We start from the raw sequence: 14,761 nt of genomic DNA, 5'->3' as shown, positions 1-14,761 counted from the left end.
AATGAATTTTTGGAATTCAAAACATAGAAATGAAAACTCTCAAAGGCAGGTGTTTTGAAAGCAACTAACGTTAGTTACGTGGCTTTGCAGTGGCTTGTGGCAGGTATAGGGCCTGCAGTGGGTGTGCAAAATTCAACCCTCAGCTCCTGGTCAAGAATCACTGCTTTCGGGGCTTCCCTGGTGGCGCAGTGGTTGAGAGTCCGCCTGCCGATGCAGGGGACATGGGTTCGCGCCCCGGTCCGGGAAGGTCCCACATGCCGCGGAGCAGCTGGGCCCATGAGCCATGGCCGCTGAGCCTGCGCGTCCGGAGCCTGTGCTCCGCAACAAGAGAGGCCGAGATAGCGAGAGGCCCGCGCACTGCGATGAAGAGTGGCCCCCGCTTGCCACAACTAGAGAAAGCCCTCGCACAGAAACGAAGACCCAACACAGCCCAAAATAAATAAATAAATTTAAAAAAACACAGAAGAATCACTGCTTTCATTTAAAATAAGCAAGCACACCTTTGCAGGACCTGCAGGACATATGTTTCCTTGAAGCAAAGTATAGTGATAACCAGAGGTTAAGTACAGTGCTGCTAAATATTGCGGATTTCACGGGGGATGTTTTCTGCAGGGATGAATTTCTGAAGGGGGCAATAACAATATGCATGTTCTGTACTGAGGCGTAGTTTACATACACTACGATTCACTCTTTCTAGTGCCCACTTCAGCAAGTTTTGATAAGCTCACGCGGTCTTATAACCACCACAGCCGTCAAGATATTGAAGCTCCGTCACCCCCCAAAATTCCTTTATGCCCCCTTGTTGTCACCTCCAGCCTGGGTAACCACTGGCCTGTTTTCTGTCCCAACAGTTTTGCCTTTTTCAGAATATCGTTTAAATGTCATCACACAGATGTAGCTTTTGGAGACTGGCTTCTCTCCTTTGGACAATGCATCTGAGATCCATTCATGTTACTGCACGGATCAATAGTTTGTTCTACTTTTAGCGGTGAGTAGTATCCCGTTGTACGGAGGCACCATAGTTATTTTATCCATTTACCAGCTGGAAGACATTTGAGTTGTTTCCCCTTATCAGTGATTATTAGTCAAACCACCATAAATACTCACGTACAGCCTTTTGTGTGAACGTGTTTTCATGCCTCTTGGGTAAGTATACGGGAGTGGATAGGATTGGATTGTAAGTGTAGGTTTAACTTTAGAGGAACCCACACCTGTTTTGCAAAGTGGTTGTAGCATCTTACACTCCAGGGAAACCGAGCAGAACCCTACAGGGCCTTCCTGGGGACAGACCCCACCCCCTGCCACACGGCGTCCCCTGCCTCTTGTTTGTAGAAAAGCTATAGCCTCCTAGGCCTTCCCCAAGTTCCAAAGAGCAAATGTAATCAGAAATGCGAGAAAATGTGGAAACAAGGGAAAAAGGTCAAGCAACACAAAATAACAATAGTTTAGCCAGAAAACAATGTCAAGGATCCTTAGTTCCTCCTCAAGGTTATAGGTACCATTCTGAGAGCTGTTTTACAGATACTAAAACCTCCACCAGGTGGAAGTAGTTAACTGCAGACCACCAGCACGGACCCCAGACTGGTTGGAACCAGAAGATTGATGATGTTGATTCCCAATTACCTCACCACCAACCCATCAGAAGACGGTCCACAAGCTGACCAGGCACCCTGAAGCCCCCTCCCTCACCTTGCTTCAGAGACCCTTCCCTGAAAGCCACTGGGAGTTTGGTTCATTTGAGCATGAGTTGCCTGTTCCCCTCGCTTGGCACCTGCAATAAATGCTATACTTTCCTTCACCACAACCTGATGTCAATAAATCGTCTTTGCTGCACATCAGGTGAGTGGACCCAAGTCTGGTTCAGTAACACCGCAAGCAAACGAGAGTTCCAGTTGCTCCACGCTTGCCAACACTTGGTATGAGCAGTCGTTTTCATTTTAGCCATTCTAGTGGGTGTGTTGGTTTCTCATCATGGCTTTATTCACTAATGATGTTAAGCATTTTTCCATATGTTTATGTACCATCCAAATATCTTCTTTGGTAAGGGATCTCTTCAGATCCTTTGTCAACATTTTTACTGGGCTATTTTTTTATTTGTTAATTGATGGTTTTATTTATTTTTTATGATAAAATTTTTTTAAAATTTTTATTGGGGTATTAGTTGATTTACACGTTGCATTATTTTCATGTGTACAGCAAAGTGAATCAGTTAGACATATACATATATCCACCCTTTTTTTTTTTTTTAGATTCTTTTCCCATGTAGGCCATTGCAGAGTATTGAGCAGAGTTCCCTGTGCTCTACGGCAGGTCCTTATTAGTCATCTGTTTTGTATATAGTAGTGTGTCTATGTCAGTCCCAATCTCCCGATTTGTCCCTCTCTCCCCATCCCCTGGTGACCATGAGTTTGTTTTCTACATCCGTGACTCGACTTCTGTGTATTGGGTTTCTTTTTATTGTCAAGTTTTGGAAGTTTTCTCTGTATTCTAAATATAAATCGCTTTCTGCCGACTTGCTCGCAAATATCTTCTGCCAGCTTGTGGCTTCTCTTTTCATCCTCTTAACGGTGTCTTTCTAAGCTGAGAAGTATTTGATTTTGATGGCGTCTAACACAATTTTAAAGATACATCATATCAAAGAAATGGTTGCCCTATCATCACAGGTTTTCTACGTTTTCTTCTAGAAGTTTTACAGTCTTTGTTTTCATATTTAAGACAGTGCTCCGTCCTAAGTTTTTTAATACGGTGAGACTATGGCTTGCGATTGATTTTTGGCCCGTGGATGTCCAACAATCCCAGCACCTATTATTGAATAGACTCTCCTTTCTCCACTGAACTGCATTTTTGCCTTTGTTGAAAATCAACTGACCGTGTATGTGTTGATCTGTTTCTGGGCTCCATTCTGTTCTGTTGATCTGTGTGTCTGCCGTTCTCCAATACCACATGGTCTTGATCAGTTTGCCTTTATAGTGAGTCTTAAAGTCAAGTTACGTTGAGTCTTCCACTTCTGTTCTTCTAAAAAACTGTTTGAGCGATTTTAGTTCCTTTGACTTTTCATGAAAGATTTAGCTTATGGATTCTACACAAACCTTTGCGCAGAGCTTCATTGCAGTTGCGATGAAATCTATAGGTCAGTTTGGGGATATCTGACATCTTAATATCTTAGCAGTATTAAGTCTATGAGCATTCTGTCTCTATTCACTCAGGGACTCCTTGATTTCTTTCATCAGTGTTTTATAGTTTTCAGCATACAGATCCTGCACGTATTCTGTTAGATTTAACCGTAAGTATTTCACATCTGCATTGTGTTACTGTTAAGCGGTATTACTTTTTAAATTTAAATCTCTGATTTTTCATTGCTAACCTGTGGAAATACCATTGCTTTTGTATCCATTGGCCTTGCTAATCTCACTTGTGAGTTCTAGGAGCTTTATTTATAGATACGTGAGATTTTTAAAGTAAAGTTTCATGTCACCTTTTCCTTCTGTGTACCACTGCTTCCTGGCTCTCCCCGTACTGCACGCTCTGCGTGATGCTGGAAGGAAGAGGTGAGGGCAGACATCGCAGCCTTACTCCCAGTCTTGGGAGGAAAGCACTCTGTCTTTCACCATGAAGAAGGCTATTTCCTAATAATAGAGGGACAAGCAGATATCTCAGCGTGGTTCCCTCAACTAGTCATATTTAGAAAACTAAAATGGAATAAAAAGACATTTAATCTAACTGATCACGTAAATCAAGTTTCTGTTTTTTAGCAGATCACTCCTAGGCTCCCTGGGTCTGTGGTGCACAGAGCCCGCTCCCTCTATGAACACTCACTGTCCACTTCAGGAAAGAAGACAGCAGTGCAAGGGAGTGGATGGTGTGAGGGGCTCAGAGAGCTGCAGTCTCGTGGATTTAATCTGGGCAATTTAATCATATGAAACCTCGACTATTCGACGTGGATCGTAACTTGAGACCATGAGCTCATTAATACCAAAAAGTCTGAGGCGTTTTATTTGATTTTGTGTTTATCCTTAAAACCATGCATATTCTTTAACCACTGAATTTTGTCTTTGGAGTGTCATTTAGAAGTGAATCTAACGTTTTGAAGTATTAAAACTTTAAATATGAATGACACAAAACAGGTATATCTGTCTACAGCTATTTAGAAAAAGTAGAGGCCTTTTGAATGAGGAGATTTTCCTTGCACAGGGGAAAATATAAAGATCGTAAGTGTAATGTTGCTGAAAACAGTTTTGCTCTTGGTTGGCTCACTGGTGCTGCAGAGTGGTTCAAGATAAACGAAGGCATTTAATATCCAAATTAAAGGGTAAAAATCTTTTATGCCTTTTGGATAAGCAAAATTCACCTGAAGAATGGAAGGCATAACACTACCCCATCATCCTTTGAAATTTATCATAGATACGCAATGTTCAAAGTATATTACCAGTGTCTTAGTCCATTCAGGCTGATATAACAAAGTGCCACAGACTGGGTGGCTTAGACAACAAATATCTATTTCTCACAGTCCTGGAGGCTGGGGGTCCAAGATCAAGGTGCTGGCTGACTTGGTGTCTGGTGAGGACCTTCTTCCCGCCTTCCTGGCATACAGACGGCTTACTTCTCACAGTGTCCCCACATGAGGGAAGGGGTGAGGGGCCTCTCTGCGGTCTCTTCTATAAGGGCACTAATCCCATCCGGGGGGCTCCACCCTCATGACCTCATCACTCCCAAAGGCCGCACCTCCTAATCACACTGGGGGTCAGGATTTCAATGAATGAATTTTGGGGGGACACAGTCAGTCCAGAACAACCCAAAAGCAGTTGTTTATTTTCTAGATGTGATAGACCTTTAGTAAGCAAGGCTGTACTTCATCTTCCCTGAGAAGACCATCTGTGGTTTCATAAATACTTAGATGCCTATACGTCCGTATCGCAGCAAGACTATTACAAGCCTGGTTTACCGAGTGGGTTTTGCCCAAGAAAAGCCAATGGTTAACACTCGGATTTCCCTTGACACATTCAGACGGTGCAGGTGGGATCCTGCGCAGCGCTGTCTCCTGCTCTGAGCTGGTGTTTTTGCTATGAAACCCTCAGGAGGGCAGGAGCCTCGCAGCCTACAGGTTCATGGGTGAGCCAGGGGTTGCCTCTTACCTATTTTCTCCACAGGTGTGTTCAGGGGGAGGAAGCCTTGTCTGAGGAGCTGCTCCATCACCTCTTCATCGTCTGCCTGGATTTCAGAGACCATGTTACAAGGAATAAGGCCAAGCCGGGCGCAGGTTTCCCCGCGGTAGAATCCATCAGCGTCTTTTTCGCCGTAGACCTGGAGCCATGGGAAGAAGTTAAGGCATTGGGATGGGCTGGTTCAGAAATACATCAGCTCTACTCACGGTAGAGTCACACCTGTCAGAACCAGACTTGAAGGACACGGCACGCGGGTGTAAACGTGTACACGTAGCGCTCGCCCTACACATCTCTACCTCAAGAACCTGTTTCTCCTCCAGGGTGTGGACAGCCCCTGGCCCTCCCATCAAGGGGGGGGGGCTGCTAGCTGAGGCCAGGTGATGAGACCCCACCCCACTTAGAAGTGCAAATGGTTCTTCCATAAGAAGACAGTGCCTCTGTCGGATATTCTAGAAGTGAAAAAAATCTCAACAGAGATTCTGCGGGTACCATTCTGTGGGGTAAGCATCACCATCCTTTAAAGGCCCCGTTTTATCAGACAAACATTAGGACCATTTTCAAAGGCGAGTTGTCAGTGCCCTTGTGGAAATTTGCAAACTTAGGACTCAAGGCTCTTTCCCCTCTCCTGGGGAGCATCCTGCTTCTTCGTTCCGACTGCAGACTCAGGCCCCCCTCCTCTGCTGAGAGGAAGGCTGAACGTCGAATGCAAAAGAAAGCAGCTTGTCGTGTGATGTGTGAAGGAACTTGGGTCTGGCGAGAGCCCCTCCCCATCCTTCCCCCTTACTCCCCCCCCACCGTGCCCTCCCCATCACCCCCAGCCATGCCCCCACCTTGATGATCTGCCCTTCTTTAAAGGGAAGCTCCTCTTCCGCAGCATCTGGGTTCGGGGACATGGTGAGGGGATCGTAGTCGAAAAGAGCCACGAAGATCCGAGGTGGGAGCTCCTCCGCCCCAGGGTCCGTCTCCGACTCTTCGTAGAAGTCTGGAGAAAGCCGGTTCCGCCCACCGTACTCATCTGGGAGCGTGTGGGATAAAGGACAGGGTGCTAAGTAATTCCCGCGGCCACCCCCCAGCTTTACCCAGAAACATGAGCTGTTACAGGAAGTGTGGTTTTAGAAACGCCCACACTTTGGGAGGCTGTGGCACCTTAACTTTTGTCTTTTTAAAAACATGGGTAGCTTGGTATGCAGGCAGAAGTGGATCATCTCAACAGAGATGGGTTTGACAAGCAAATAACTAGCACACAACACAGGCACCAGCATGACCCTAGGTGTGCTGCGTGTGAAGACGGGGAGAGAGATAAAGGACTTTGTGTCAAAGACCTCCCTGCAGGGCAGGCCTGAGCGCCAGGGGCGGCAGGTGGGCGAGCCCTTGGGATTAGGACGCGGCCGCACAGGCCTGTTCAGGGGCCAGAGACCCGGAGCCCCTCTGTGTGTTTCCGTAACAGCCGAGCCAGAGTACCTGGACGCTGAAAGGCATCTGTGTATTAGTCCAAGTTTGATATAGGTGACCAAGCTGCTCACTTAGCCCCAAATAGCTAACTGGCAACAAATGCATTACAGCAAATTAATGACTTCCTAGCGGGACTGAGTTTCAAGTCTACCTACCATTGAGCTTCTAAAGAGAATTCTTTTTGAAATCCTTATATGCACACGTATTATTAGATATCATCATACATGTGCATATATCTCACTACATATGCACACGTTTAAATATATATAGAGAGAGAATGAACACCTGCTGGTAAATTATACTGTTCTGACCACATAACAAGGGCTCAGAACACCAGCGTCTCTCCATGAGTGGCTGTGATGTCGCTGCACTGTTTCCTCCAGAGAACGTATACTAGAGGCTGTACGAGAATCAGACCTCATGGGGAGAGAACAGTGGCCTCCGTGGAATGTGTCCATGGAAACCTGTCTTCTCAGGGACCAAAGTGGGCGACCGAGAGGTCCTTCTCTTTCTTGGTGGCAGGCTAGACTCAAGGAAGAACTTATCTCCAGCTGCTGGTCTGACCTGGGAGTGGGCGCTCCTCCCTCTGCCCCGATGTGGAATGTCCTGGCCCGGGGTGGGAGGGGGTCTTTGTCAGGAAGGAGGAAGGGTCAGCACGCCACGTGCAAAGCCGGGGCTCGTGACTGGCCCCTGTCGGCTCCCGAGGCCACCTGTGCTGCGAATAAACATCGTCCTTTACAGGTGAACTGCTTCCCTCACTACCCGACCAAGGGCACTGCTTCCACTGTCACTTCTACGGAGGGAAAGGGGGTCACCTATGGAACATACTTTACAGCTGTTCATCTTCTCCTTGCAGGGAAACCAGGGAGAAGAGTCTCCTTTCTAGAGGGCCAAGTTTTGTTTCTTTAGTTATTCATTTTTCTCATCCGGACACAGAGAAAATGCGTTCCATTTCCTTCTGCTCTACAAGGTCAGTAGCCAAAGTAACTGGGGAAAATGGGGCGGGGGGGGGTGGTGGAGACCTGCACAGTCGGTCAGCAAGAACAGAGTCCTCCTGTTTAGAATGGTATATACCCTCGGGCCTTTTCACCTGACAGGTAAATAACTAGATAAATGCAAAGACGAAACATTATAGAGGAAGAAACCAAACCCAGTGAAATCCTCCTTTGGGGTCATTGATCAAGGTTATGAGGCCTTCCTTATGCTAATTACATGATTTAGAATTTATTAGATGTGGAGCTATGTAATTTTTATCTTTTTAAATCAGAAGGGGCATTGTTTTCTTAATTTAGGAAACCCGGGGTATATTAAAAGTATGGTATATTTTAACTGTGACTGCACTGCTTATTAAAAATATACTTAGGAAGCATATGGTCTATAGACTTCAGTTCCTCTGAAAAAGAAAACGGATGCTCTTGGAGTACGGCAGGTTTCTAAAGTATTAATCGCTGACATTTGCACAAGAAAAATATAACTGAACAGGTGAAACAGAGCAGGGCCCTATGGTCCTTGCCCGCCCCGCCATGTCCTCCGCCTGCCTTCTGTCTGCGGAAAAGCTTTAGCAAAGAAGAAGTTTAATCAGAGAAGTGAGAAAATGCGGAAGCAAAGGAAAACAAAGGAGACCAAATAATAATAGTTCAGTCATTAAGCATAATCAGGGACCTTCAGTTCCTCCTCAAGAGCTATAGATCATATCCTGAGCCGTGTCCTGGGAGCCGTCTTGTAGACTCGGAAACCCACACCAGGTGGAGAAGTGAACTACCCGATGACCAGGCTGTAGCCATGACATGAGCTGCCACAATTCCGAGAACTGGCCTCAAGGAAATGGGAACAAACGGACCCTGGAACTGAAGACTCACTGTACCTAAAACCATCAAGATGACGCTGGTCAGACGACCGATGACCAAGTTCAAGATGCCTGTCGGGGCTGCCTGTGCTGGTTCTGCACGGAGCCCCCTCCCTCCGTCTATAAAAGCACTTGCCCCCGACTGTCGGGGGAGGGGGGAGTCGGCCTTTGGACAGGTGTCCCCCGCCACCACCTGGTTGCCAGCTTCCAAAATAAAGCAAACTTTCCTTTCCACCAACCTGGCCTCTTTATTGGCTTTTGAGCAGCGAGCGGCTGGACCCCACTGCCGGTTACACAGGGACTAGATCTAGGAAAATAGTCTGTTCACACGTCACTGACTGTTCACTTCCTAGGGTTTGGGGCATGATTCTCTTCTTTTCTGGTAGCTGCTGAACACGATTCACTTTTGTTTTTTTTAAATAAATAAATAAATTTATTTTTGGCTGCGTTAGGTCTTCATTGCTGGGCGCGGGCTTTCTCTAGTTGCGGCGAGCAGGGGCTACTCTTCGTTGCGGAGCGCAGGCTTCTCATTGCGGTGGCTTCCCTTGTTGTGGAACACGGGCTCTAGGCGTGCAGGCTTCAGTAGCTGTGGCTCGCGGGCTCAGTAGTTGTGGCTCGCGGGCTCTAGAGCGCAGGCTCAGTAGTTGTGGCGCACGGGCTTAGTTGCTCCGCGGCATGTGGGATCTTCCCGGACCAGGGCTCGAACCCGTGTCCCCTGCACTGGCAGGCAGATTCCTAACCACTGCACCACCAGGGAAGTCCCACGATTCACTTTTGTCTTCTGAAATTATAATAGGTTCTCCAATCTGTGTATGTATATATGTGTATGAATATATAAAGTATTCGGTGTTAATTACGCCTCTTACATGATTTCTTGCGTTTCTCCATGAGGAGAAATCAGGTACAATGAAAGCAACTGTATCACGGATTTATTTAACATGTTTTGAATTCTATTATTAACAGACCTTTTGGTTAAGCTGTTACCACAGCACTACTCTGTTTTTGCCAACGTAGCTAGTGTGTTACCGAAATTAAGACACGTGTGCAGCCTTCTGCATTCTCTACCTTAAGACAACACTGACTGAGTGAGTGTTAGAGACTCCGATGGGGAGGCGGTGGGTCCGCCGAGGTTTTCCTTGACGCCCCTGCCCAGCTGGGAATTTGCAGCACCGTTATTTTCAGTCCTGTAGACTCTCCTTCTCCATCCTAGGACACCGGAGTAGGAGACCCACGGGACGTCCTGCAGAGCACACCCCTGCCTGGTGCCGCGGCATTGATCTGCAGCCACGGGAAGGGTGGCAGCTCACATGATGAGCATTCACTCGTTAAAGTCACAGTCGAACGAGGACTCAGGAACCAAGCTAAACAGGAAGAACAGTCTTGAACTGGTCCCCACCTCGTTCCTCAAGACAGTCAGTCTGGACAAGTCATTTACCTTGCAAGCCAGGAGCACCTACCTGACCTCCGTAATTGCTACGGGGGAATTATACACACATCAGATGAAGTTCTGAGCGACGTGGCCGCAGCTTACAACACTCGAAACCAGAGTGAGCTCAGTACACACAGAACGCTGCTAGTGCGTCTGCAGTAAGTGAAACCGGCGTTTTCCAGCTGATTTTGTTTATATTTCGGCTTATTTTGCTATTTTTCAGCTAAATGAATACGCTCCGTGTTTTCAAAGGTCGGTTAACAGTCTGAAATTTTTTACTGATAAAAATAAAAACATTCTAGGGCTTCCCTGGTGGCGCAGTGGTTGAGAATCCACCTGCCGATGCAGGGGGCACGGGTTCGTGCCCCGGTCCAGGAAGATCCCACATGCCGTGGAGCGGCTCGGCCCGTGAGCCATGGCTGCTGAGCCTGCGCGTCCGGAGCCTGTGCTCCGCAACGGGAGAGGCCACAACAGTGAGAGGGCCGCGTACCGCAAAAAAAAAAAAAAGAAAAACATTCTAAAAACTGTAAAGATGGAAAAGGAAACTTTTGTTTCCCTATTGTTTGGACTCCATGAGGAAGAAACGCCTGAAAGAAGGACGAAACTTCAGGAGATCTGTATTGCTGTATAAAGTCTTTATTTTTGGCTGATGTGAACGATGGTCTTTTAAACCTTAGCTATTCAAATGTGATTGGGGCTGTGTTTTCAGGTGTCTGGACCTCCATGGGTGGCTTTCCTTGAGCCTTGTCTCGCCAGATCAAGATGTTTTGCTCTCATCTACTTCTGTTCCATGAGTGGGTCTCTTGCTTTGTTTCGTGTGTGTGTGTGTGTGTGTGTGTGTGTGTGTGTGTTTTCACACAAAGCTAGTTTATTTGTGCTGATTACCAGATTCCATTATCTTGTGCATAATACTTTTTAGAATTGTTTTGCCGGGGTTCATTCCAGTAGTAGAAAGATTCCCATCTGACCTTCAGCCACGTTTCCCTCTTAGCGGACTGATCAGAATGACTACAATGACAGCTTTCAGCACGGCTGGCTGAATTCCAAAAAGTAATTAAGAGAATGGAATTGGATGCCAGAGGATGACTCATGCACAAGGAGGTGACCAGATGGACGGGGTCAACACACAGGTCAGGGCACACATTCAGGCCTCCTGGCGTTTTTCATAACTTTCAACCCCAGTTGTCCAAGGGTTTCACGCATACAGATAACCCTCCTTTGACTCAGGGCTTGTTTAGATATCTGGAGTTCGGCCACCATCCCCGCCTCTGCCGCTTTGACCATGAGCAACTCACGAGAGCATGACCTAGGAGGTGGGGAGGTGGCCCGTCACCATCTCTTCAGTGCCTACCATGGCAGCCTCTGCAGTGAAAAAAGAAAAACTGGTAGGGAGAAGATTGCTGTCAAAAGTCAATATATTTTGAGAATACTTGAATTTCGGTTATATTTATCTTGTGCTGTTTCTGCCTTCTTCTGCCATAAATAACCGAGGGTGTTCTGTATTTAGTTGAAAATGCTATTCCTAATGACTTTTTTTTTTTTTTTTTTTGGCAGTACGCGGGCCTCTCACCGTTGTGGCCTCTCCCGTTGCGGAGCACAGGCTCCAGACGCGCAGGCTCAGCGGCCATGGCCCACGGGCCCAGCCGCTCCGCGGCAGGTGGGATCCTCCCGGACAGGGGCACGAACCCGTGTCCCCTGCATCGGCAGGCGGACTCTCAACCATTGCGCCACTAATGACTTTTTAAAACTATTTATATGGAGGACCAAGCAGCCACGTGCTCTGTGCTTAAAAGAAAGAGGGAGGCCTCCATCAGGCCCACTAACCGGCAGACGGGACCATCATTGGCCGGGACCTGTGGCGGCTGGCACTGCCGTGGGGAAACCTCCGGCCCACGTGATCCACCCGATCAGCCCGTCCAGCAGTCACCGGGTTTCCTAAAATCTAAAGACAAAACAACAACACAGTCATGAGGCTTGCCAGCCGCGGGAAGGAAAGAATTGTCAGCCAAATCAGTTCAACTTAGAAGCAGAAGCTCTAAAGGCAACTAAACTTAGCTTTTAACTGAAAGGTTAGCTGAATAACCTGGAAGAGGAAAAAGGGCTCACCCCAGGCACCCCGTCTTCTACAGCACACGGGTAGGGGCGAGAGAGCGTCCCTCGGGAGGCACCTTTCTGTTGCTGCTACTGCCGCTGACGCCAAATCTTTTGAACCACAGTGAGAGTGGCTCACAGACGACTCATCACACCTTCAGCCCCTCTTTCCTAGTCTCAGCACAGCCCCTCCAGAGACCACAAAAGCGGGGGAAACACTGCGTTTCCAGATGTCCCGCCTGGGCAAAGTTGCATGTGAGGTTACCGAAAACTCAAAGACAGAAGTTTCTGTGTGTAATCAGCTTGGAAGCTCATGGCAACGTCTTGGCCCTAATGCAAAGACACCAATCCCATTCCAGGGCTAACCTGAACGGCCCTCCTTTACGGGTAAGTCGGCCTCTGATTCACACTACAGGTTTGCATCGCATCATGTATGAGAATCAAAGCAAAGCCTCCAGCTCACTGGTAATTTGAGTCAGGAAGTTTTCAGGGACACAGGGAAGGAACCGGGGTTGGGAGTGACGGAAATTAGTCTGTTACAGGCGGGGAACAGGGAGCGAGCTGCAGTTTGCTGGTGTCAGTGGGCTGTGGATCGGCGCCCTCTAGTGGACATATCACAAACTGCACCGGCTCAGACCCAGGGCCTGGAGCCCCGGGATGTCTCACCTGTGTTTTCATGGAAAAGTTCAGCATGACAGGAGCAAGTGTTCTGAAAAGAGGACACAATATAGAGATGAATGAAGCCTTGAAGGAATCCCTACTCTTGAAAACCACTCACAAGCCTGGAAGACAAGGCAGGGGGATGGGTCTAGAGCTGATGATGGAAAAGTCATTCTGAAAACTGGTCGCAGGAAAGAAACCGGGGGAAAAAAAGAAAAAGAAAACCTTTGGAAACAGATGCAAAAACGGATCTCTTCAATCATTGTTCCCTATTTTTTTTCAGTTATAGGTGAAGGCCAAAACCAACCACAACCAAAAACCAAAACCACAACGAGAGAAAAACTTTCAGTAATACCAGTAAGTCATAAGTAAGTCCCCACGGTTCGCTTTGCAAAGTATGTGTTGCCAAACTTTTGGAGAATCGTAGTTCAGCTAACCCTTAATTAAAATTTAGATTCAGTTGTCCTTTAATTAAAGCAGCCACACTCATCACTGATTTGGGGGTAGGCGGTCATCATTCTAAAGCAAAGTAAAGAAATCATCAGCGTGCTCCAGACTGGGAAGCTGCATAGATCAAAGATGCATGGAAAATGCAAGAGAGCCAGCAGAGAGCGTGCCCGGGATGGACACCAAAATAAAAGAAGGTGAAAAAATGAAAACGGATTGGTTTGGCAAGCGGATGTGAGCGGGAGGTTTACTTCACACACCAAAGGACCGTCTGCAACCCGGGGAGGAGGCTGGGCGTGTCGGGCACTGGCCCTACTGTCGGACATTTTTATGCTTTTCTTCCAGACATCCCGGAAGTCCTCCTGGCCCGCGGGCTCGCCCCAGCTGCACTTGCTGGGGGTGGACCGCTCCGGGCTCGGGCGGGCCTCACTGCTGCTGACGACATGGCCGGGCTCCGCTGGCTCCCCGACATCTTCTTCGACGCTGCTCTGCCGGGTCAGCGTCCGGCGCCGGGCCAGCAGGGGCCTCAGGCTCCTCCTACAGGGACAGTGCCCGGGGCCGGGGCTGCACTGGGCAGCGGGGCTTCTGAAACTAAACCGTATCTCCTCCTCTTCGCTCCCACAGTCCAGGCCGCTGTCCGGGCTCCTGGTGGCCGAGCGGCTGAACCGACAGCCTCTGTCTTCGAACACGAGGTCCTCGGCCTGGGGGCCCCTGGGTCTGGCAGGGACCCGGGAGCCAAGCGGGGCCTCGTGCCCCTTGCAGGGCCTGGCGGGCTTGGGCTCTCTGGCCAGCCGGGTCCGGGCCCTGAAGCCCTGCTTGTACAAGAGCTCACAGGGCTCTCCATCCTCCTCGGCTACTTCAGGGATACTGAAAAGCTTCTTACTGTGCTGGGTCTGCTGGGGATTCTCGGGCAGCTCCAAGAAAGCACGTTCAGTGGTCCTATTCTTAGAGCACTCCTTAAGGGGGTGGTGTGTTAGAACAGGTGCCGGGAGTCAGTGTGTGATCAGATATGAAGTGGGGCAGAGGGAAGGAAAGAAAATACAGACAGAATTAGTCTCCGAGGCCATGAGGGACAGAAAGCATGCTTGTAGTCGTGGCGGGAGGGGAGCGGAGGGGAGGGCGGATGGCATGCTCTGGCCGGGGCTCTGGAATGAGAACAGAATGGGTTAGACGGATGGGGCCGGAGCAGGGTGGGGTGGGCAGAGCACACGCAGAGCGGCCTGACACCCTCAGGACCAGCCATGCAGCCCCAACAAGGGAAGAGTGGCAGCTGGGCCGCGGGTGCAGGGAGGATGGTGGCAGGAGGCCTCACGCTGACCGAGGCGCTAGGATCTGTGACACGGCTACACCCAGAGGCAGGGACGTCTGAGTCCGCTGGCTGCACCTTCAGAAACTCGGAAGGCAGCTGCCGTGGGCCGCCGGCAACAGGAGATGATTCACAAAACGGGGACCCCAACCCGGCCACGCCACTGGACTCCGCACGTCCCTCTAAGCTCTCAGCGCTCTGAAATCCATCCTCATGCGCAGTAACCTATGGCCTCTCTCCCTGGCTCAGATCTCAGGCTGTGAACGCGGGGACCTTGGAACCGGGCGCCCCAAAGTCACGGCTCTGGGGACGGTCTTGCTCTGTCCGTATTGGCAAAGGCTGCCTGTCTCTCCGCCAGACCCCGGACC

At 48.9% G+C, this 14,761-nt stretch overlaps 1 protein-coding gene across 1 annotated transcript in view; it reads right to left on the bottom strand.

Annotated features, from left to right (window-relative positions):
- RIMBP2 (RIMS binding protein 2) overlaps positions 1-14,761 on the bottom strand; it is a 238,106-nt gene that overhangs the window by 13,021 nt on the left and 210,324 nt on the right. The window contains exons 15-18 of the mRNA XM_060029334.1: positions 13,348-14,043; positions 11,714-11,831; positions 5,993-6,177; positions 5,133-5,301 (exon numbers count right to left, since the gene is read on the bottom strand). Of these exons, the coding sequence (XP_059885317.1) occupies positions 5,133-5,301; positions 5,993-6,177; positions 11,714-11,831; positions 13,348-14,043 (1,168 nt within the window). The remainder of the gene's footprint in view (positions 1-5,132; positions 5,302-5,992; positions 6,178-11,713; positions 11,832-13,347; positions 14,044-14,761) is intronic.

This window comes from Delphinus delphis, chromosome 13, assembly GCF_949987515.2.
Source record: "Delphinus delphis chromosome 13, mDelDel1.2, whole genome shotgun sequence".
NCBI lineage: Eukaryota > Metazoa > Chordata > Mammalia > Artiodactyla > Delphinidae > Delphinus > Delphinus delphis.
The sequence above is the reverse complement of the archived record's forward strand: the minus strand, read 5'-3'. Positions and strand labels throughout refer to the sequence as shown.